The sequence below is a fragment of the Lepus europaeus genome, chromosome 8, assembly GCF_033115175.1.
Source record: "Lepus europaeus isolate LE1 chromosome 8, mLepTim1.pri, whole genome shotgun sequence".
Lineage (NCBI taxonomy): Eukaryota > Metazoa > Chordata > Mammalia > Lagomorpha > Leporidae > Lepus > Lepus europaeus.
This window is the reverse complement of record NC_084834.1, coordinates 67,153,275-67,178,314: the sequence shown is the minus strand read 5'-3', so window position 1 is coordinate 67,178,314 and position 25,040 is coordinate 67,153,275. Positions and strand designations below refer to the sequence as shown.

Sequence of the window (25,040 nt, the reverse complement as noted above, 5' to 3'; positions counted from 1 at the left end):
TTATTTGAGTTATAGAGAGAGGTGGAGACAGAGAGAGGTGTTCCATCTGCTGGTTCACTCCCCAGATGGCTGCAATGGCCGGAGCTGTGCCGATCCAAAGCCAGGAACCAGGAGCTTCTTCCTGGTCTCCCATATGGGTACAGGGGCCCCATCTTCCACTGCTTTCCCAGGCCATAACAGAGAGCTGGACCGGAAGAGCAGCCAGACTCAAACTGGTGCCCATATGGGATGCCATCGCTCTAGGCCAAGGCTTTAACCCACTGCTCCACAGCACCAGCCCCCAATAAATAAAGCTTAAAAAAAAAAAGAATTGAAGAAGGAGTTTTCTACAATATATAGTTGCTTGCATATATATATATATATGTCACTTCAACATGAAGGGAAAAAAAACTAGTGAATACAACTGGCAGGCTCCTGGTCGTCTTACTGAGATGAATGAAAACATAATTTAGCATGATACTTGGAACTACTACATCCCAAATGACCAAGATATTGCTTATAAATAAGACTTACTGAGCTCTAATACTGTAATTACCTAAGAAAAACAGTTTAAATCTACTATGGCACACCTAGACATCATATACTATAAACATAAAAGAGCCTACATTCTTTCCACTGAATCAAATTCAGTCTTGAAGGGGTCATCCAGTTGCACCCATTTGTTTTTCCCTGTACTCCACTGTAAGAAGGTGGGAGTTCGCTAGTTGCAGATTCCTTGTTCCCAGTCCCTGTAGCATGGCTGGGAAGGAGCCTCTGGACTCCAAACGCTCCCCATGAAACGTGTAGCCACATGATGAACTCGTGCACGGCTAAGGCTGAGCTCCCTCTTCCTTATCTACGGTATGGTCATTCTCCAAAACTTGGCCGAGATGGATATGAGAAGCTGGTGGTAGGGGTGGCAGCCTCACTCACAATGCCACAATGCAGCCCTAGGTAGAATCATTTATCTTAGTTTATTCCAGGTAGTTTCCCATGGTATGTGTGTTGTTCCATTCATATAATGCAAGTCAAAAAACTAACTAAAATTCTTTGAGTTGTGAGGGGCATGTATTTGGCCTGGTGATTAAAATGCCTGCATCCCATATTGGAGTCTAGGTACAACACCTGCCCGTGGCTTCCGAGTCTAGCTTCCTGTTAACGTGGACCACAGGAGGTAGCAGTGATGGCTCAAGTAATTGAGCTCCTGCCACGCAGGTGGGAGAGGTAGATTGTGATCCCAGCGCCTAACTTCAACCCCCATCTAGCCTCTGCCATTGTGGGTATTTGGCGCGTGAGGCAGAGGATGGGAGCTCTCTCTCTTTCTCTGTCTGTCTGTACCTGTCTCTCGAATAAATTAATAGAACTTCAATCAATCAATCAATCAATCTGGGGCTTGTGTGTCCACATTGACATAATATGCACAGCCTAAACCAGGCAGCAGTTACAGGGTGCTGATCTCACTGTAACAGCAGAACTAAAGGTCAGAATTAAACAGCGCTGGATTAAACAAGAAGTCCAATTGCTAATGAAGGTTTAGTTCTTAAGTGACAACAATATTTATGGTTTTTTGCATTAAAATTGAAGAGACTGGTATAGAAAGCCCATTTTCCTGGAGCTAGGCTAATTTCCTAGAGCTAATCTGTCAAACATAATCACACCAAACGCCTACGTTCTGTGTAGTCCAAAGTCCAAAGGCGATCCTACTACACCCATCTCTTTGCTCTCAAAGAGGAAGGCCAGAAGAAGCCAGAGTTCCAAGCAAGGCCGAAGACCTAAGAGATCAGCTCCATGAGGCAGCGCTGCCAACAGCTACACGGTCCCCTACCTGACACCTGGAGCCTCTTAGCAGTCGAGACACACCAAGCTCTCTGGATCCACAGAGCCTGGCCATGGCACTGGAAGACTGAGCCCTCATCCTCTTCACCTCAGAGCCAGTAGATCGGCCCAGATCCGCTAAATCAGACACCATCGCCTAAGCGGTCTGCTGTCTGGACCTGTTTGCTCCCAGTGTATCCCAGGTATGTGTGCAAGCATCTGTTTCCGGGTGCCATGAAGTCCCTGAGCCAATTAGCTTCTTCATTTTCTTTTCTCTCTCTGCGGACAGGTTTATGTTTAATCATTTATCTCTGAGGACTGGAAGACTACAGTCCCCAGAGAACCTTTGCCCTGTTAGACGCATTCCTGAGCCCAGAACATAAAAGGTCTAAGGCCAGAGTAAAATCAATGTCTTTCGACACCCTTTCCTACCAAAAACTCATCTAACCATTTAATTTATTATCAGAGAAAAGCTTTATTGTGACATTAACAGTATGGTTTCTCTCTACCTTAGTCTGAGACAGCACATTCATTTGGAATAAGAATGTGCAGTTACTGTGTCTTTACATTTAACTGTGCTGCTCATTTTAATGTTTACTTTAAAATGTGCTTCTTGATTAAAAAAAAGTTTCGTTACCTGACATTAGATGTCCATGTACCTTTGTAAAATGGAATTCATATTTTATTATAAAACCAGTAATTATATCCTAGATAATGCAAAAATAAATAAATAAAACCAGAAAAATATTAGACCACCTGCCTATCATACCAGCAACACATACCCAGAATGCAATAAGCAGATTTTAGAAACTGGGAACAATAAAAGAATAATAATCATTTTATCACCTTCACAACTGTTTTACCATTTATACTACTTTCTTCCTGTTATTGTTCTTGGGCATACAATTCCACCTTCTCTCTCCCCTCTTTCCTTCTGACTGGAGTAGACCATGTGACTACCTAGGAAAAGACCAACAATCCCTCCAAGTTAGCCTGAGTTCACTACCAATTACTCTGATGTCTTTTCCTCTTTTTTTTTTTTTTTTTTAACAGGCAGAGGGGACAGTGAGAGAGAGAGAGAGAGACAAAGAGAAAGGTCTTCCTTTGCCGTTGGTTCACCCCCCAATGGCTGCTGCGGCTGGTGCGCTACAGGCGGCGCACCGTGCTGATCCGAAGCCAGGAGCCAGGTGCTTCTCCTGGTCTCTCATGCGGGTGCAGGGCCCAAGGACTTGAGCCATCCTCCGTCTTTTCCTCTTAAAAATAAGAGTCGATGAAGGAATACAATAAGCATTTTTAAAGCACTCGACAGTGTCTCATGATTCACTTAATGAAATAAGGGAATATCACAATCAGATACATCTGAAAGTGAATGATCAGCCTTGTGCCTGCATTCATCTGTGGAACAAACACTGAGTGCAACTATACACCAAATTGTGTGGTACGCAATCATCTCAACATTAGAAGAGAAAATACTAATTTGTTTATGAGCCAAGTGCCAGCAAACCACAAGGAAGAGGCAATGGATTTTGATGTGTGAGGTGGATAAAGGCTTTGGAATTCGAATTTAATAGGTAGGTATGAGATAAGGGCTGCTTCATCAGGTACCAGAGGAAGGTAATCTGGAGACAGATGTTGAATGGCCTTTCAAACCATTAAAAAAAAAAATCTGGATTTGTGCCATGGACAATGAGAAACCATTGAAGATTCTTCACCATAACCACAGGGATGACACGATCAGATCTAAGACTTAGATGATGCTGAAGGATACAGAAGAGAAAGGAGGTAGGAGAATGGTGGAGGAGAAATCAGCGGCTTGAGAAGACAGACCCAAAGAATGTGGGATGCACTCAATCACACACTTCTTGCTTAGGATAGTGGGGACATTTTTCACAATTACACCTGTGTGAACCTCTCCCAAGACCCGCTAAATGGAAATCGGAGTTGAAGCCGTGAATGTGTATTCTGGGGAAAAACAAACTCTTCAGATAAGTTTGGCCTACACATAAGTGGCTAGAGATCATGAACAAGAATGTGTTTCTGAAGCTTTGTTACCCAACACTTCCCACATGTTAGTGGAAACAGAACTTAGTAATTACAAAGAACTGGAGAAGAACCAAGTATTAACCAAAGTGGTATGATCACATGAAACATTATTAATCACAAAAAACAGGTTCCAAAAAGCAGTTTTGTAATAAGAACACAAAAACTATAGTTAAAAACTAACTAGAGGCACAGGTGCTTAAGGCACTGCTTAGGATGCCCACATCCCATATATGAGCGTCAGGGTTCAAGTCCTGGTTGAATATCCAATTCCAGCTTCCTGTTAATGCACACCCTCATAGGCAGCAGGTGATGGCTCAAGTAGCTGAGTCCCTGATGTCCATAGACCCGGATGGAGTTCTGGGTTCCTGGCTTCAACCTGGCCCGGCCCTCACTGTTGCAGGCATTTGGAGAGGGAAGCAGCAGATGGAAGATCTCTCTCTGTCTCTCTCACTCTGCTTTTCAAATAAATAAATAAAAACAACTACAATTCAAAACCCAGGTGGTTCATCATAAACAATGTCCTTACATTTTCCAGAATGCCAGCTATAGCAGGGGTTGTGTAATGTTCCAAAGCAAAAGTGTGGCAATCTTTTTAGAACTCCATCTGCACTCCTACCCCAGAGCAAGTCTCTAAAAGTCTCACTCATCCAAATGCAGAAGTTCCACATTTTAGTAAGCTCTAATGCAGTTCTCAGTGATTTCCTAGTGCTAGTACTTAACTTTCAAACCAAAAAGTCCCAGGTTTTGTACTTTTCAGAAGAGTGTGTACAGATTACAAGTGGACTGAGAATGACATTTGAGGAATGGCTTAAAAAAGGTCGAGGTCTTAATGGCTATTTTCAAACACATACAAAAGGTCATACCGAAGTGGGAGGACAATACAGTTAGAATAGAAAGTAGGACTGATGGAGGGTCAAACTTTGAGGACACTATGTAAAAGAATCTTTAACAGAAGGATATAACTTTCAGGTTGATATGTAGAAAAATCTTCAAACACTCGAGCCACTCCAAGTGAAATGGACTGAAAGGGATTGCTTATGTAAGTCTTCAAGTTCTGAACACAAAGCCAGGTCAAGAGTTAGGAAGGCATTGAAGGTTTGAAGACCACGTCTTTACTCTGTGAAGACCCCACTAACCGCGCTATCTTTCCTAACTAAGCTTCACAACTGTTCCTGGATCTCTTTATCTTCTCTTGGCTTTCATAATCAGTACCAACTGATGCACTCTTGCTAGGGTTATTTTGCACAAGGGCACGAAGTTCCCACCCGTTCAAGTCAGTTACTCCTGACAAGACAATAAGACAAAATACAACATGACTGACAATGGATACTTTTCAAGTTTGACCTTGGCAAAAGAAAAGGATTGCTTAATTTCCTGGGCCTTTGGTCAAGATTTCACCCGTTAGGACAACAAATTCCAAGTATGTAGGATGCTAAGCTTAAAAAGGGAATTGCTCTGCCCGATGGGGGTCCATGGGACAGTCCGTTGATGCCTTAGTATCAGCAGCTTGGAAGTTCGTGAGAAGACAGCTGGAATAGCAAGGCATTCTTCACCTGTGCTGTCATCACAAAGTGTGCAAGCTGCCCACGGTGATGCCACCTGCAAGCCTGGATGGGGAACCTCAGGGCCGGGGGTGGTGAATAAGCAGATAGAACAAGCTCCTCCATCCCGACCTCCAGCCTCCCAGATGAGAGAACTGGAAACCTTGAAGACAATGTGCACCTGAATGTTTCTCTACCACTAGCTGCCTGCTCTTGTGTCAGAGAGAAAACTGTTCTGGTCCCAGTCGCTCATGTTAGTACACAGCCAGGCCTCTAACACTGAAATAAAATGATCCTTGAGCAATGCCCAAAGACTTACCTGAAGCATATACAAGCCCCTAATCTCAAAACATTCAGCCACCAGGATTTCACGGATTGAACCAGTGATTCTGTTATGGTATATAACCTACACAGAAACTATACACTTTTGCTGAATAAATTATGACTGTGGTAATCTCAGGTATTTGATAGAAAATAAACAGTAATCAGGGCTGGTGCTGTGGTGTAGCAGGTAAAGCCGCCACCTGCAGTGCCGGCATCCCATATGGGCACTGGTTTGAATTCCAGCTGCTCCACTTCCAATTCAGCTCTCTGCTATGGCCTGGGATAGAAGATGGCCCAAGTCCTTGAGCCCCTTCAGCCGTGTGGGAGACCCGGAAGAGGCTCCTGGCTCCTGGCTTCCGATTGGCGCAGCTCCAGCCTTTGTGGCCACTTAGAGAGTGAACCAGCAGATGGAAGACCTCTCTCTCTTTCTCTGCCTCACCTTCTCTCTCTGTGTAACTCTTTCAAATAAGTAAATAAATCTTTAAAAAAACAATTACCAGTGTCTATTAGCAGGAGCACCTGCATATCACACTGTGTTAAGTGTCACTGAAGATAAAACATGACTTTTGAAGACGCTACAAAATGTGCGCACTAAAGTTGATCCACACACTTTTACTTAACCACATTGATACAAGCAACGTTTTCTCCTGCTGGGGAGCTCTCGATGTAGATTATAGATTTCTTCAAGGGAGAGCTGAAGTCCTATTTTTTCCCCTAGAGCGCCTAGTGGCTTCTACATCTTGGGGCTCCTTACTAGGGGTCTGGAGGATTGGTTGCATGGGCATTTTGGATTACCTCGGGAATTGAATGATTCCACACAGTCTCCCTTTCTCTCTTAATCCCATAAAGTCTACGGTACAGACAATGTATGTGCTGGACACATTCTAAAGGCTTAATGTACCGTGAATTATTTAATCCTCATAAGCTGCTGATGTCAATATTATCATCTTCATCAACCCCGATGCTGTTATCATTATCATCTCTAGTTTAGCGGTAAGAGAACGAAAACAGACAAAGGCTAATAAATCCTCTAAAGATCACTCAGCTCCTAAATCATGGAACCAGGACTTGTACCCAGACACACTGGCCCTACACAGTTCACGGCCTTAGCCAATACACTGCAATACCACTCATTTCTCATCAACACAGCAGTGAAAAGCAGCAAAGTAAATGCAGTTAGTAAGAAATTCCAAAAACCAGCAGGAAGCCAAGGAAACCAATGATCTCTCTCTACCCACATTGAGCAGAATGGAGCCAACAGACAGACTGTGCTTTCTTTTTTCCTTTTCTTCCATCCCTTCTTCTTGAGGGCTTCAACTACAGGATACTTACAAAGACAAGAACAGTTTTTATTAGTCTGGATGATGACAGAAAATTCTCTCATATACAAAACTAACTGCTAGATCTACCCTGACTATGGAAAGTTAACAGAGTACAGTCCACACAAATCATCCTGGAAAGAAATTATCTGCAACTACTCTTGCTGAATAAAAGGTTAATAGCCTCAATATATCCCAAGTGTAAGCAAATAGAGAACTAGAAAAGGACAGGTGCAATAATTTACAAGAGCAATGGAAAATACCAAAGAAAAATTCTGAATGTCTCTAGAAAACAATTAAATACCAACTAAAATAATGGAAAATCACTTTTTCTATATAAATTCATTATAGATTTTTCTTAAAATGTGTGCATCTTCAATGCTAAGGGTGTGAGTACTCTCCTTCCCTGTTGGAGTGTAAATTGGTTCAACTTTTCTAGACACCAGCCTGGCTTTAAATTTCATAAACCTTTAAAAGAGGATACTCCTAGACCCAAATGGGGTTCCTGATTCCTGGCTTTGGCCTGTCCTAGCCCTGGCTGGTGTAGCCATTTATGGAGTGAGCCAGCAGATGGAAGATCTCTCTCACTCACTCTCTGTCTCTTCCTCTCTCTCTCTGCAAATCTGCCTTTCAAATAAATAAATAAATAAATCTTTTTTACAAAGTTTGTGAAAAATGTGTATTATGAAAAAAATCATGTATGCATTTCAAATTTTTTTTTGCACCAAAATAAACTCATGCTTACTTGCTGTTGTATGCCTGAACAAGACCTAATTTGAGGCACTATGAGGGACAAGACATCAGTTTGAAAAGAGCTCCTTTCAGAGCAAAATAAATTCTGCTAAAATTGAACCAAGAGCAAACGTGATCCATAGTGAAGCTGAGGGAGGGGAGAAATGATGAAATCACTGATGCTTTATGAAAAGTTCATCAACACAATGCTCCAAACATCGTTTACACACAGTCCTTCAAAGAACTGGAACAGAAGATGAAACATGTCTTTCCAAGCAGGACCCCACAGAAAAAAACACAATCAAACAATGACTAACAAGGGGTAGAAGTGGTCCAATCAAAGCAAACAGGTCAAGAATAAAGGCCAGGGCAATTTTTTGGGGGGGAGACTTTTCTGGAATTCTATAGGGTCAAAGTGATAACATCTGTTTATTAGGAGAGTGCTGGGGTAAAATTAACCAAAGCTTCAGCAGAACAGCCCCAAGGGGCTTCACCAGATTATCTCTCAACCACACAATACTCCCATGCATTCTTCTCCTAAAACAAAGACAACTTTGGGGGTAGGCTTTGTACTGTCAGCCAGGTTAGCCCTGTTTGAGACAACTGTATCTCATCTGGCTTTTCAGCTCCAACTTCTTTGCCTGGGAGGCAACAGATTATGGCACAAGTACTTGGGTTCTTGTCACAGAGGTGGGAGGCGCAGATGGAGCTTCTGGCCAACCTAACCCAACCCCAGGTACCTCTCTGAATAAATAAATCTTTGGGAAAAGAAAAAAATTTCATGAGAGTTTCCATAGGAAATCATTATTTATCTACTTTCTAGTCCCAACTTGACTCCTTCTGACTTTTGTTTCCTAGTCTTAAAAAAAAATCTTTTAAAAGCACCCATTTGTCTTCAGTCACTAATGTAAAAAAAGTCTGCACTAAGGTTGCAGTGGGTTAAGCCACCGCCTGTGACGTCAGCATCCCATATGAGCACCAATTCAAGTACTGGCTGTTCCATCTCTGTTCTAATGTGCCTGGGAAAGTAACTGAAGAGGGACCAAGTACTTGGGCCCCTGCCACCCATGTGGGAGACCCGAGGGAGTTCTTGGCTCCTGGCTTCTTCCCAGCCCAGCCCCAGTCATTGCGCTATTTGGGGAGTGAACCAGCAGATGAAGATCTCCTCTTTCCAACCCTGTAATTTTGCCTTCAAATAAATTAATAAATCTTATAAAAAAAAAACTTAAAACTACATTGACATAGTTAAATTCCTAGGACCTCAGTTCTTTAGGATAGCTGTTATCATTACTTATCAAAGTACCTTAAACTTGATATAATTTATGTTGAGAAATAGCATTTTTTTGTCTTTTAATTCCATTGTTCATTGACTTTTGAAATCCCCTTGTAATAAGGAACGCTGTCCTTTTTTATGTACTGAATGAGATACAGAATAAAAAACTTGGCAACAAGCCTGCAGTGGTTACCTCTGTGTAAGAATTGAAGGTGTTTTCCTGACAGCTTTGCATTTTTTGGGGGGGGGTGTTTTTATTTCTTTTTCCTATAAATAGTTCTCATTTTGGAATCAGGAGAAATTGAGATTAAAAAAAAACAAGACAAAAGATGCTCTGCAATGATTCACAATGTAGGCGCTAATCCTCAAGAAAGGGAAGATCCTGTGGCTAACATTGTGGCACAGTAGAATTAAGCTACTGCTTGTGACGCTGACATCCTGTGTCAGAAGAACAGTTAGAGTCCTAGCTACTCTACTTCTTCTTTCTTTTTTTTTGTTTTTTTTTTTGACAGGCAAAGTGGACAGTGAGAGAGAGAGACAGAGAGAAAGGTCTTCCTGCCGTTAGTTCACCCCTCAATGGCCGCACCACGCTGATCTGAAGCCAGGAGCCAGGTGCTTCTCCTGGTCTCCCTTGCGGGTGCAGGGCCCAAGGACTTGGGCCATCCTCCACTGCACTCCCGGGCCACAGCAGAGAGCTGGACAGGAAGAGGAGCAACCGGGACAGAACCGGCGCCCTGACCAGGACTAGAACCCGGGTTGCCGGCACCGCAGACGGAGGATTAGCCTATTGAGCCGCGGCGCCGGCGCTACTCTACTTCTGATCCAACTCTGCTATCGCACCTGGGAGGGCAGCAGAAGATGGCCCAAGTGCTTGGGCCTTGCCCTCCATGTTGGGGACCCAGAGAGAGTTTGTGGCTCCTGGCTTTGTCCTCACCCAGCTGCAGCCATTTGGAGAGTGAACAAGCCGGATGTCAGATCCCTCTCCCTGTCTCTCCCTCTCTGTCACTCTGCCTTTCAAATAAGTAAATAAAGAGAGAACAGGGAGCACCGCACCCTACCACAAATTACTAAAACCTGCCCTTAGAGAAGGTTGAGTACAAGCAGTGGCAGGTGGAAACTCAGACAAAGAAACAGAAAGCATTTATATGTGAACATTTTCTAAGAACTGCTCCCAAATCCATGGATCATGGTTTGTTTGAGGTTACACGATGTATCAAGATTGAAACATCGGGGCTGCCATTGTGGCATAGCAGTTACCTAGAGCACCACTCAGATCCCAGGTGTTCCACTTCTAATCTAGATCCCTACTAATGCCTGGGAAAAGTAGCAGAGGATGGTCCAGGTGCTTGGGTTCTTGCTACCCAAGTGGGAGAACAGGAAGAAGCTCCTGTGTTTTGGTTTTGGCCTGGCACAGCCCTGGGCACTGTGGTCACCTAGGCAGTGAACCACTGGATGGAAGATCGCTCTCGTCTCTCTCTCTTCCTTTCCCTCTCTCTCTATAACTCCGACCCTACAAATAAATCTTTTTATAAAAAAGAGACATAATTAAAGCTGTCATAACTTTTCTGTAATTATAAGTGTGTTGATAAGACATTAAGCATGTGATGTTCAGAAAATAGGAATATTCAATGTCTCAAGTCTTTACACAGTTTAACGTCTGCGGCACTCAGTAAAGCTGGTTATTCTGCCCTTAAGCATTCAGGATTCACTTAAGGAGAACTGTAAGACACTTGTGAAGTCACGGACTAAAACGACAAGTTTTCAAGTGAATTATTTTCCCAAGTGAATATTTTTTTAATATTCGAATAAGGGAGTGATAGGGCCCTATGTGAGCAGCCCCCCCCCCTCCAACGCAGGCATTATCCAGACTTGGGGCCCATTTCTCTTCTTGTCCCCATATGCACACCCCACATTGTGCCTCAGTTTCCAGCTGTGTCAAAGATAATCCAAAGAGTGGTGGTAAGGATTTAACAGTTAACATCCATGACTATGTAGTAACTACTACTAATATCACTGCTCCAGAATTAAGAAAACCTATTCTACTTTCTAAGATCTGTAAGTCTAAATCAAAAAGTCATAAAACTGAAAGGAAACTCTGGAACTTGAAATGTAGTTTTTTTTTTTTTTTCTTGTGAACACCTTTTTAAAAAAATTATTTTAAAAAAATTATTTGAAAAGCAGAGTTACAGTGAGAGGGAGAGACAGAGATCTTCCATTTACTGATATACTACCCAAATGGTATGCATGGGGCTGGGCCATACCAAAGCCAGGCACTTCTTCCAGGTCTCCCACATGGGTAAAGGGGTCCAAACACTTGTTTTACCAGGGGCATTGGCAGAGTTGGGCCAAGGTGGCGCAGCCAGAACTGGATCCAATGCTCATATGGGATGCCAGCATTTCAGGTGGTGGCTTAACCTGTTGTACCACAAAGCCAGTCCTATCAAACATCTTTTATTGAGGTTCTACCCTCTTACTACAGTTCAGCTCTTAAATGCTTAAGATACCGTCATGTCTTCAAAGTTTCAACTTTTTTTTTTTTTTTTTTTTTTTACATTCGGGGTAAACCTGTTCATTCAGTCTCTTTTTCATTAAGCCTTCAAAAACAAGGTCATGAAATGTTCAACTTTAGGTCATTCAATCCCACTAAAATCACCTGTGACAGTTAATTACCCCAGTTAGGACAGGCCTAGAAGCTTCAAACCTTTTAAATTTTGCTGAATGTGACCCTTATAAACAGGAGGTACTAAGTAACTAGGCCTAAAACACAGGAAAACTTGAGATTTTATTTATTATTAACCATACTGAAGATTGTTTAAAATTCAGTAATGATCAGTTTAAATCTCAGTGCTCAATTTTTACAACTTTAAAATGCACTGAAATCATATTATTTATCTGATTTTTAAAATAGGTAATATAGTCAGTTTTCCACCTATTAGGACCTGTAAGTACTTTAAGTTCAGCAAGATGCTCTTGTGGTGGCAAGAAATACACAAGTAAGGAACTTTTGTCACTTTACATGCGTTTATGTTTATGGGTACTTCAAGAAGTTGGCAGAAAAAGAATTAAAAGACAAATTCAGAGTGGACACTTGGTATAGCAGTTAAGTCGCTGCCACTGGGGATGCCTATAGCCCACATCGGAGTGCCCGGTTTGAATCCCAGCCACTTCAATCCAATTTCTGCCAAGGTAGACCCTAGCAGGCAACAGATGATAGTTCAAGTGCTTGGGCCCTTGCCAGCAATGTGGGAGACCCAGGTGGAGTTCCTGGCTCCTGCCTTCCAGTGTCAGCCTGGTCCAGCCCTAGCTATTGCAAGCATTTGAGGAATGACCAACAGATGGAAGATTTCTGTCTGTCTGTCTCTCTCTCTCTGCCTTTCCTGCAAAATGAAAATAAATTTAAAAAATATTTTAAAAAGTTTATTTCTGTGCAAAAACTTCTGAAATCCATCCTTATGAAAAGACTACATACTTTCAAATTTTTTTGCACCTAATAAGCTTATCTTTTTAATAACATATTTCACAAACTTTTTGACGTACATGTGCGTGTATACATATATCTATATAATCTAGGTAAATGCCTGCACTTCCCTGACCAAGACACACAGTAAGCATGAACTTCATTGCTCTTTTCAGTCTTTAAAGAATGTTCTGTTTAGGGCTGGTGCCATGGCATAGTAGGCTACACATTCACCTGCAGTGCCAGCATCCCATACAGGTGCTGGTTCATGTCCTGGCTGCTCCTTTCTATCTAGCGCTCTGCTTGTGGCCTGGGAGGGCAATGGGGCATGCCCTTGAACCCCTGCACCCTCATGAGGTAGCTGGAGGAAGCTCCTGGCTCCTGGCTTCGTATTAGCCCAGCTCCAGCTGGATTAGCCCAGCTCCAGATGTTGTAACCATCTAGGGAATGAACCAGTGGATGGAAGATCTCTCTCTCTCTCCCTCCCTCTCTGTCTGTAACTCTACCTCTCAAATAAATAAATAAAATTTTTAAAAATTTTTTTGAAAAGCTACCAGTTTTGAGGCCTACTGTCTGTTAAGTATCAACATGCAGTCAATTCAAAGATGCAGCCTCAAAACTCAAGAGAATTTTTTTTTTTAAATCTAGTTGATAATAAAATTAAGGACTAAGCAAAACTATCTGAAATTTATCTTTACAAAAATGGAGTTAATTCGTTTCACTTACAAAATATGATCAGAAATCTGATCTAATGTGTGTTGAGGAGGGATCTCTCCACCAAATGGAACTCTACCAATGGAGCTCTACTTATCACACTGCAATCAGGAACTGTTCTAGAAAAGCTTTAGGAAGAAAGAAAACTAAAATATGAAACCCCAAAAGGCAGGGAAATGAAAGTATCTGAAAACTATTTCAGTGATTATCCAGCAAAATTGCTTCCAATCAGCATGTCTAATTTACCTCAACAAATTTATCTAAGTTATCTCAGAAAAGACCATTGTAAATTTTTTGCACTTGTATGAGCTTTATGTACAAAGCAAAGGCTTAAAGTTAAATTTCAAAAAGTTCACAGTGGGTGAACAAAACATTTTCTACAAGTACTTGTCAGTCCAATGTAGTAAGAAAAAGAACCTTAAAACTAAAAAATCATGAATGCTCAATATAGAAATGAACCATGGTAAATACACAGGCTTGCACCCAGATGATGTTCATGGTCCCATGCTTTGGAAATTCCTATTTTTACTCTTGAGCAGTACTTAAAAAAGACTAACCATCTCTAAAATAAATTATTAGAGATGCTGTTTTTTTTTTTTTTAAGTTCTCTAAAATCTGAAGAACTATGGCTAAAACACACATTTGCACCTGCCTATATACCCGTACAAACAATCAGAATATTATACTATAAATAAAGCCAAATTATACTGGGGTTATCAATGGAAAGAAAGCATGTGGGACAGGCAACTCCTTTAGGTAAATGCCTGAGCTCTTCTAACAAAGATAAATGGGAAGCGAACAGGATCAGGTGGCTATGAAGCTAGAGCGTGGTAAAGGTAGACTTCGGGCCAACTGGGTGACTCATGTCTGGTTCCAGCTAACAGAGGGCAGATCAGCTCACCTGTGTCCATGAGAAAAAATTCAGTGAATCACTGAGACAATTTTTGGATGACTCATTTCAGAAAATACTTGGACCTCAGCTATTCCAGATCACTGATATAAAGATGAATTCCTGAATTGCCAGAATAATTGCCAAACTCCCTCCTTTTACTTTGCTGGCTAAGGGCTGATGTGATGCTTGTACTTGCACTGCACCCTCCCACTTTTTTTTTTTTTTTAAGATTCATTTATTTATTTATTTGAAAAGCAGAGTTACAGAAGCAGAGAGAAAGGAAGAGAGAGAGAGGTCTTTCATCCGCTGGTTCACTCCCCAAATGGCTGCAACAGCAGGAGCTGTGTGGATCCAAAGCCAGGAGCCAGGAGCCTTCTCTAGGAGGAGCCAGGAGCCTCCTCTAGGTCTCCTATGCAGGAGCAGGGGCCCAAGTACTTGGGCCATCTGCTGCTTTCCCAGGCCATAGCAGAGAGCTGGATGGGAAGTGGAGCAGCCAGGATTCAAAGCACAGCCCATATGGGATGCCAGCACTGCAGGTGGTAGCTTTACTCGCTATACTGGTACATCTGCTGGCACATCAGGCGGTGACTTTACTGGCTATGCCACAGTGCCTTATTTCTAAGCCTCCATCCCCAAGTAGCTTTCCCATTGTCTCAATTGGAAGTTTCTTCTTTCAATGAAGTATGTAAGGCAGCCCTTTGATATGGAGTGGGTTGACTCTAGGGTTAAATTCCAGCATTATTCCTTGACACTGCTAGAATTACCTTCATCTAATATAAACAACAAGAATTCAGCTGGAGACCACATTTCACTTTCAATTTAACAAAAGACCTTATGGGGCCTGGCTGCTCTACTTCCCTTTCAGCTCTCTGCTGTGGCCTGGGAAAGCAGAAGATGGTCCAGGTGCTTGGGCCCTTGCACCCAGGTGGCAGACCAAGAGGCTCCTGGCTCCTGGCTTCCATTAGGCCCAGCTCTGTCCGCTGTGGTCATTTGAGGAGTGAACCAGCACATGGAAGACCTCTCTCTCTGTCTTTCCCTCTCTGTGTCTGTAACTGCCTCTCAAATAAATAAATAAAATCTTAAAAAAAAAAAAAGACCTTATGTGAAACTTTGATCTCCACACAGTATTTATAAGTAATGCAGAAGTACAGATGGATAATATAACCATAAAATAATTCTCTTTAAACTGTCCTTCACCCTTGTCCTACACAAACAGGGACTGCATGACTCAACATCATTTCCTAAAAGATGCATGAGAGTTCAAAGTTCCCACACAACTTTTCACTATTTTCTGGGATCCTAAGACAGATCAGATTTTTCTCTATGCATCTTCTCAGTCTTCGCACTCGTAAGCTAGCACATAGGACTCCACGGCTTCCTGAAGTTTACTGAACGGTATGTTAAGTTCCTCACACTTAGCACTTCCCAGTCTTCAGGTCAGAATGAGCTGTGATTCCAAAATAAATGGCGGCATAACGGGAACGATACGACTATGACATGTTCCTGGACAGCTGACCGACTTCGTGTATGCTGTGGCTGATGGACTGAAACTCTGGCTTCCTCTGTTCCACCGTCACAGACTTGCACTGTTCTGCAGCCATTAGCAGCCGGTCCCAAGGAGGACCTCAGAGAGCCATTCAAAGCAATCCTCAGCACAGGGAAAACAGCAGCCTAACAGTGAGCCTGCATGTGAAAAGTTTCGGCAACATCACGCTGCTGTATCTTGAGTTTAACACTACTACCGGCTTATGATGCTTTGTGTCCTTTTATCCTGAAACTATCTATCATGCGCCTTTCTGAGCCTCATATACAAGAAAAGAACATACAGATGCACTACTCCTTTTAAAGTGTTCCTTTCCCCTACTTTGGTAAAGAGCAATTTCAGCCAGACAGTATTTAATTCTGAAAATTTCTACACTATCTTATAGTCTGCAAGATAGAATACAAAATAGAGAAACAATAAAACCCTTACAGCCACCTCCATGGTCGGGGAAGAGGCGAGAAAGTCAGAAAAATCTACAAAGCATTGAAAGGCTGGATGTGTGCAGGACGCCAGGAGAGGGGGCAGGGTTTCATGAGGTTCTAGGCAAGCCCTTTGATGACGTCACCTCACATACATAATGTTACAGCAGTCAGCACAGGCCTCCTGCTCTCCTATTGGAGAACACCGTGTCAGCCGACATCAGAAGATAATCATCATTGGCCAGACAATTACAACTGGAGCAACTCGCATCCACTGTTGTTAGCACGAACCTGGCAGGCTGCTGAAAGAGGAGAAGGCAGAGCCCAGCTTCCCTTCTCACTCAATGAATTCATGCAGCCTCACCAGTCACTAGGTGATTTTGTTCCTTGGCTGGCAGCACTTGTAAATTAAGTCAGCTGTTAGTGAGAATAACAGGTAGCGGCCAGACATCTCATAAAAGAACAACATGTCTCTATTTTCACTGTTGGGAAATCACAAGGGCTTTTCAGTGTAAAACTGGAACCCTAAAATGCTCTTTGGAGCTAGAAGCAGGCATTTTCCTCTACCTCATGTAATAAACTTTCAATTACCAGGTATGTTTTTAACTGTATGTGTGCCTTCAAGATGAGGCTCAGGCTGATTCTCCAAGGGAACATATTACTCTGCATCTCGATTGCTATTCTAATCTATTATTGATAAAACTATTTGCCAGAAAAGTGAAAAAGTCTACAGTATTTATTTCGTGTCCAGGCCAAGGAGTATCAGGTTAATCATTCATTTAAAAAACAAGGAACTTGATGAACTTGTCTCAGTGGAACCATTCAGTGTTTATACACACCCCACTCCAAAACTGAAGCTTCACTCCACTACTATGTGCTGAGGTAACCAGTGAGGGTTCAACAAACTCTCCTTATCTTAGGTCCCCTTAAACGATGCCTAGTTGGTGCACGTAGCTAGTTGGTGCACATAGCTCGTGGGTAAAACCTGACTCCTGGTCCTCCTCACCATTCGTCAAAAGCCAAATGTAGCTTTTCTATTCATGGTTTTGACACCTAATATCCGTACACATTTATGGCATAGAGTGTGCTCCTCCAATACATATATGTACAACGTGCGATGACTACGGCAATGATATGGTAACTAATTTGAGAGTTACATCGGAATTCTCTAAGTTGACAGGTTTTGTCTGAGGCCAGGTCAAAATGATTTTAAAGGCAAAGCAAATGAATTATCAAAAGCAAGGAGAAGCTTCCCTACATCCGGGTTTTGTTCCAAAGCCCATTTCAGACCATTTTAACTAAAGGAGTCTGGAAAAGGCAAAGACTCTGGTTTGCTAAAGTTCTCCCTCTTCCAGAGGGCCCAAGCTTTGGTTTTGCCACTTCCTTCTCCCGTTAGTAAGTGGAAAACAAGACATTTTCCTATATATCCAATTCTAGACTTTCTGGCTGTTGGTTTGCAGGAGTTACACAACTGGGCCTCTAGGATACCAGGAATAAAGCAGTGGGGTAAAATAAAAAGAAGAAAGTAAGACAATTAGGATGGAGAACAGGTGCAAGGTCAGCAGGGTTCTTTGACTGTCCATGCAATTCGAGAGGAACACAACGTCAATAGCGAGAGAAGGCAGGAAGGGAAAAATCCTAAAATGTGACTTTAACACGATATTCAAACCACAGGGGCAGGCCAAGCATGGCAAAGCCTCCGGTACTAACAGGTAATCTTAGCCATAAAACCAGCCCCAAACATCTGCCAATACAAAGCAGGCTGCTGGGTGCCCTGCAGAATCAATAGGAAATGAGGCAAGAATCGTGCCTTGAAGATTAGATGGTCTGGTAAAAGGCACAGATGTAATACGCAAATATCCAGCCACAGTAATAAAAGCCAGGTGAAAACAACGCATTAGATAGGTAAAGAGCAAGTAGCGAACAGTGGTGAGAGCCTAAAGGGCGAACAGAAGTTGGTGCATTTTTGCCATTTTGAATCCCATGAGGGCTAGGATCTCTCTGGTTGAGCGAGTGCTTAAGTGACTGAAGAGAAGAGGCGGGAAAGGGTACCTGGGGGCAAGTGTAGGAAGGGGTCTCAGAGAAAAGGCAACAAGTAAATAAGAGGCAGTATCGACCGCAGCGTGCAAAGATGCGGGCAGACAGGGAACCGGTTCAGGCGGGAGGGCGAGGGGAGGCGACTCCGGAGAAGCAGGTTGCACCGGGATGCAGCAAGCAAGAGAGCTGGCTGACCCTGGGAAATGCAGAGCACCCGGCAGGCAGGGAGACCGGCAGGAGCTGGACGCCCAGAGGACCTGACGAACAGCTGCGGCGAGGACCCCGGCCCGGCGCGCCAGCTGCGCTGCTGCCGGCGCCCGCCAGCTCCGGTCACCGCCCCTGCCCGCCTCCAGCGCCACCCCCTACGCGGGAGGAGGAAGTGCATGTGGATTAGGACCCCAAGGCGCCAAGGCCGGCGCCTCCCAACGTCCAGTCTCTACCGGATCGGGGCTCGCGGTGGACTGCCACCTTCCGGACCCGCCCCCGGGCGCACAGTCTCGGCTGCGGCGGAGGGCACCAGCCCCGCCGCCCCATGTGCTTGCTGCACCTCCCGTCCTTCCGGGGCGGCCCGCGGGCCCGGCGCCCACCAGCCACGCCGCCGCTGCGAAGTGCAGGCGGCGTCCCCGGCGCCCGGCCGGGGAGCGCGGCCCAGGGGGCAGGCGGCGCCCGGCTGCAGTCGCCCAGGGGCTGGCGGGCCCGTGGTACGGACGCTCGGGCGGGCGGGCAGGAGCAGCCGGGAGCGGCGGTCGCGCCTCCCGAGGAGAATGGAAGACCCCAAGGGGCGGGAGGAGAGGAAATCGGGCCCCTTTCCCGGCACCCCTATCCCCCGCCTTGCCCAGCGGGGTCTCCGGCTGCCCAGTGATGCGAGCAGGAGGGAGGCAAGGCAGGGCGCGGGGCACGCGCGCTCGGCACGCGGCGCCCGGAATCCCCCTGGCGCCCGGGAGCCCCTCTGCCCGACCTTTCTCGCCCCAGCCCCGGGAGGCGGCCCCGCGGATCGGCTCCCGGGTGCCCCGGGCTGGCCACTTCCCGGTTCACCAGACCTAGGTGGGGGCAGGCAGGGCAGCGAGGGTCTGTCTCCGGCACGGCCCAGTGCACGAGGAAGAAGCGAGACGAGCACACCCTCCTCGGTTAAACATTGCAAGGTGACACCAGATCGCCTCCCGCACGGGCGGAGGGAGCGCCGTAAACAAGAAAGAGGTTTCCCCATTGGAAGTTTTGGCGGCGAAGACCCCTCTCCCCCTCCCCAGGACTGCAGACCGAGGGGTTTTTCATCGGCGAGCATGGACTCCGCTCCGCCAGCAGCTTTGCCTTAGAAGTGAGTGCAGCCAAAAGGCGTTTCCGTAAAACAGAAACTTAATCATGGCGTGGCTGCGCTCGCTCGGGTTCATTCATTTTTATTACAGTTTTCATTGTCCCCTCCCCCGTCTCCGTATGAAACCGGAAAGGGGTCCAGGCAGGGAGGCATCCGGCCGGGGAGCGCACGGAGGAGGGCAGTGTAGTGGGAGAAGCTGCAAGGAGAAAGGAAGGGCACGAGGGTGGGAGAGGGCGCGGACCAGAGCCGAGGGCGGCGGGCGGCAGAGGGTTAAAGCGAGCCGGAGCCCGGGTCCCACCTCCCCGGTGTCTCTCAAACACACGGCTGCTGGAGGCCGAGGGAAAAAGAAAAAAAAAATCTAGAGGGAGAGCAGGAGGCAGCACAGGTAGAGGACAGGACGGTGGCATCTCTCCCGCCTCCCCTCTCGCGCAGACATCACCCTAGGCACACATATATGTTCTGAGTTATATAATCCGTGCAAAAGATGCCTGTGGAGCCGCGGCTCCTGCGCGCCGAGACCCGGGCACGGGGCTGCCGGCTGGCTGCGCGCGCGGGCGGGGAGCCCGAGCCGAACGCGCTCCGCGGGGAAGACGCAGGGCTGCCGGGCGCCGTGTCACGCGAAAGCATCACCTACCAGTTTTCCTGCATCCACTGGATGGCCTCATTCTCGTTGAACTGCTTTTCGAATTCATATTCTTGTAAAGTCAACACTGACATGTTCATTGGGGCTGATCTTCGGAGTCGCTACGTGCTCTCTACACAAAATAAAATAATCTGTAAAGCGCTAGGTCTCGAGGGCTCGCTCCTGCCTGCTCCCCCACCCACCCCCCCGGGTCTGCCCTCGCCGCGGGGTCGCCGGCGCTCGCCTCTCAGCTACATCCAGGGTGGAGCATTGCCTGTGCCTCGGCGCCCAGCTCCTCGCCGCCGTGGGGCTCGCCTCCTCCCGGCGTCCGCATCCACCGTAGGAGGAAATGAATGCCTTGCGGTCTTAGTGCCCGCACGTTTGTCCATCACCCTTTTTACTCGTCTACAGGGAAATCTCCTCCCCCTCGTGCGATCAGGAAAATTAACCCTTTGCGAGGGAGGGCGCGGAGGAGCGAGACCTCCTCCCGCCCTGGGGTGCAGGTTTGTAAAGGCCAAGGTGGGGGTGGAGGGCTGGGGGGAAGGGCGCGGGGAGGGAGGAAGTGGCCTGGCGGTCACCCGCGTACCCCGGCCCCAGCCCCGCGGGCCGCCCCGAGCCCTGCCTTTGAATGAAGTTCCAGCGTGTGGGGCGCAGCCCTGAGGCGCGTGGACGGGAGAGCTCGGAGAGTAAACAATTGGGAAATAGTAAAACCTGCCAGCGCTCCCTCGCAAAACAACTCCAGGTAAATCCGCGATGAGATCACACGTGAAGGGGACGCGCGGCCCCTTCCCGCCCCGGCGGAAACCCTCCGGGGCCTCCCCTGCCCCCACTCCGGAGCTCCGGCTTTGACTCACGCTCGCCGGGGGCCCAGAGGCCCGCAGAGCGCCCTCCGTCACGTGCAGGCGGAGGAGGGTGAGGATGAGGAGGGTGCAAGTCGGGAGAGGCCAGTAGCCGGAAGTGGACGAAAGGACTGGGAGAGGGGTTAGGTGGAGGGTTTGGGTACCGAGAGGGGGATAATTAATGAACAGAGACAAAGGAGGAGAGGAAGTTAGCGACCGGAGAACTGGACCAACTGGTCCAATGCAAAGGCTTTATTTGTATGCATGGGTAATTTTGACTTATTTGTTGTTGTAGATAATGTTTGAGGAGAGGGTTGGATGCAATGTTGACCTCATACATCAAAAGAATTTTCTGCTCCATCTGCCCCTTCAATGACTTCCCCCAGACGTCGGGGAAAATGATATAGGAGGGCAAGGAGTTGTCCAATAATCTAATATAGGAATGCAATTGTCAACTTAAAAAAATAATAAACAACCTGTACTTTCAAAATTAAAGGGACATGAAGACCAAAAAGAAAATGACCAGTCTCAGATGCAAATATCCCTCACCTCCCCGGGAGTCCAAAGAGAGGGCATTTTCATTCAAAGATGGGAGCCTCTGAAACTTGGAAACTGAGAGGAACCTCTCCCTAGGGAGGAAGGTGTAGTAAGAAACTAAAGAAAAAGTTTTTAACAATCCAGTACAATTTCATGTAAATCAAAGGGCCGGACGGGTTGCTGATTTGCAAATCAATGAGTAGGTTGACACTCCAGGTAGGGAAGTTGCTTATCTTTCCTTTTAAGGATTGTCATTCTGGAGACTTCTATAGTGCAAGTATGAGTGAATTTAAAGGTGAGGCCCAGGCCGAAAAACACTTGGCTGAGTTAGGGCTGGAAAGTAGGTGTGGTCAGATGAGAAGGATTTTATAGCACAGGGCCTGGGCCTCTGAGTAATCAATCAATATTTGTAAAGTGATGAATAATTGTTACTTATATGAAAGAGAATAGGAAAGTGAGGAAGCGCTCAACAGTGAGAAAATCCTAGAAAGACCTCATTGTATGTTGCAAGGATAAGTCTTATTTTTGTCCAAAAATAAATCAATTTTAAATTCATTGTGTTTGCGATGGAATCGATTTAAAAGTACTTTGAGAAATTCACATTTGTTTACTATGTTTTCTTTTTTAAAGATTTATTTATTCTTAAGACAGAGTTACACAGAGAGAGGAAGAAACAGAGAGAGGTCTTCCATCCACTGATTCACTCCACAAATGGCTGCAAAAACGGGGACTGGGCCAGGCCAAAGCCAAGAGCCAGGAGATTCTTCAGTCTCCCATGTGGGTGCAGGGGTCCAGACACCTGGGCCATCCTCCACTGCTTTCCCAGGCACATTAGTAGAGAGCTGGGTCAGAAGTGGAGCAGCCAGGTCCCAAACCTGAACCCATATGGGATGCAGGCATCCCAGATGACAGCTTTACCGGCTATGCCACAAAGTGTCCCTACTATGCTTCTTATTCAAAGCATGTCTGTTATTCCCTGCTTATTTTCTGCACATGGATGTGGGGTTATATTAAAAACAAATCTTGGGCTGGCGCCGCAGCTCACTAGGCTAATCTTCCACCTTGTGGTGCCGGCACACCGGGTTCTAGTCCTGGTCAGGGCACTGGATTCTGTCCCGGTTGCCCCTCTTCCAGGCCAGCTCTCTGCTGTGGCCCGGGAGTGCAGTGGAGGATGGCCCAAATGCTTGGGCCCTGCACCCCATGGGAGACCAGGAGAAGCACCTGGCTCCTGCCATCAGATCAGCGCGGTGCGCCGGCCGCAGCGCGCTACTGCAGCGGCCATTGGAGGGTGAACCAACGGCAAAAGGAAGACCTTTCTCTCTGTCTCTCACACTGTCCACTCTGCCTGTCAAAAAACAAAACAAACAAACAAACAAACAAAAACACAAATCTTGACCTTAAAAGAGCACAGTTATAAAAAACAATAAATACTTGATGTTAGTGAAATGGTGCCATCTTTTCTAAAGGTGCCATCTCAAGTCACCTTCTACAGAGGGTTGCACTGAAGAGCAAGCAAGCACGAGAAAGCCCCGAGCTGAAGAATGAGTTTGTAGGCTTTAGGAAAAAGCCTGGTGTGACTCTAGGCCACAGCTAAGAGTAACAGAAAATTAGATTGGAGAGGTAGGCGGGAGCCAGGTCTCAGCCACAAGAAAAAGTAGTGTGTTCTGATTTCATTCTGCCTGTTGTGTGTGTTGGGGGAGGGGGGGGAGGGTCGGGGGAGAGAGGAGGTTACAAGATGTTAAACTGAGAAATAGCATGTTAATTTCCAATAATTCCACTGCTAGGAATTTATAGATATATTGTCAAAGACATTATGGATGTTTGTGTAAGATACATAGCACCCTTGGTAGCAACAAAAAAATATATATATATATATATTATGGAATAATTTTATATCAGAATATTTCGGGGTTTTTGCTCTATAGATCACAATATCAAAGGAATTCCTGATGTGTATTAAGGAAAATGAAAAGGTAAGGCACAGAACATTATGTAAAGTGTTTGTTATATGTAAATGACATCTATGTTGTGCATAACATTTTTTTAAAGATTTATTTTATTTATTATTCGAAAGACAGTTACAGAGAGAGCTAGAGACAGAGAGAGAGAGGTCTTCCTTCTGCTGGTTCACTCCCCAGATGGCCACAACAGCTGGAGCCAGGAGCTTCCTCCGAGCTCCTACGCAGGTGCAGGGGCCCAAGGACGTGGACCATCCTCCGCTGCTATCCCAGGCCACAGCAGAGAGCTGGATACGAAGAGAAGTAGCCCGGACTCAATCCGGCACCCATATGGGATGCTGGCGCTTCAGGCCAGGGCTTTAACCCGCTGCACAACAGCGCCTGCTCCGGTACATAATATTTTTAAAGACAAAGATTTGTGGTGATGTATATGAATGATATTCAAAAAGCTCATGGATGGGCTGGTGCTGTGGCATAGTAGGTTAAGCTTCCACCTGCGGTGTTGGCATCCTTTATTAGGGTGCCTATTCAAGTCCTGGCTGCTCCACTTTCAATCCAGCTCCCTGCTAATGGCCTGGGAAAGCAGTGGAAGATGACCTAAGTGCTTGAGCCCCTGCACCCATGTGGGAGACCCTGAAGAAGCTCCTGGCTCCTGGCTTCAGATTGGCTTAGCTCTGGCCGTTGCAACCATTTGGGGAGTGCACCAGTGGATGGAAGACCTCTCTCTCTCTGTCTCTCCCTCTGTCTGCAAGTCTGCCTCTCAAATAACTAAAATAAATCTTAAAAAAAAAAAAAAGTTTATGGAAAAATGAAAAAAACTATACATAGTTTTCAATTTTTTTTTGCACCAAAGTAAACTCATATTAACTTTTTATAACATGTCTGAATCCAGTTTGAGGCACTAACATAAGAACAGAGTTCCTGTAACAACAACATGAATTCTGCTAAGATTGAAGCAAGAGCAAACAACATTTAGGAAGACATTCTGGTTGAAGAATTAAGAAATTAGTAATGCTTTATTAAAAGAAACCAACCATTCATACATGGATAACTCACTTTAAGAAGGGGTTAGCATAGGTATATGGCCTAGTAGTTAAGGTGTCTGTGCTCATATCCGAGTGTCCGGATTCAAACCCTGATTCTGGCTTATGACTCTAGCTTCCTACTAAGACATGCAATAGGTGATGGCAGGATCCTTGTTACCTACCTGAGAGATCTGAATTGAGTATTTGTCTCCTGGATTTTTTCCATGGCCTGGGCCATTGCAAGAATTTAAGGAGTAAACCGGCCGGTGCCGTGACTCCCTTGGTTAATCCTCCGCCTGCAGCCCCGGCATCCCATATGGGCACCAGGTTCTAGTCCCGGTTGCTCCTCTTCCAGTCCAGCTCTCTGCTGTGGCCCTCGAAGGCAGTGGAGGATGGCCCAAGTGCTTGGACCTCTGCAACCGCATAGGAGACTGGGAAGAAGCACTTGGCTGCTGGTTTCGGATCGGTGCAGTGCACCGTCTGTAGCTACCATTTGGGGGGTGAACCAATGGAAGGAAGACCTTTCTCTCTGTCTGTCTCTCTCACTGTCTTTAACTCTACATGTCAAACACATAAATAAATAAATAAATAAATAAATAAATAAAAGAATTTAAGGAGTAAACCAGAAAATGGGAACTTCTGTCTGTCTCAGTGCTTCT

The 25,040-nt window shown here is 45.6% G+C and overlaps 1 protein-coding gene across 4 annotated transcripts in view; it reads right to left on the bottom strand.

Annotated features, from left to right (window-relative positions):
- The window catches only part of ELOVL6 (ELOVL fatty acid elongase 6), a 135,258-nt gene extending 114,311 nt beyond the window's left edge, over positions 1 to 20,947 (bottom strand). The window contains exons 1-2 of one of the 4 annotated variants that reach the window (XM_062199741.1): positions 20,877 to 20,947; positions 20,035 to 20,155 (exon numbers count right to left, since the gene is read on the bottom strand). In XM_062199741.1, the coding sequence (XP_062055725.1) occupies positions 20,035 to 20,123 (89 nt within the window). In that variant the 5' untranslated portion in view covers positions 20,124 to 20,155; positions 20,877 to 20,947. Of the gene's footprint in view, positions 1 to 20,034; positions 20,156 to 20,266; positions 20,524 to 20,733; positions 20,844 to 20,876 lie in introns of those variants that run through there. The other 3 variants (XM_062199739.1, XM_062199740.1, XM_062199738.1) reach the window with 3 other exon arrangements.
- Positions 20,948 to 25,040: the final 4,093 nt, after the last annotated feature.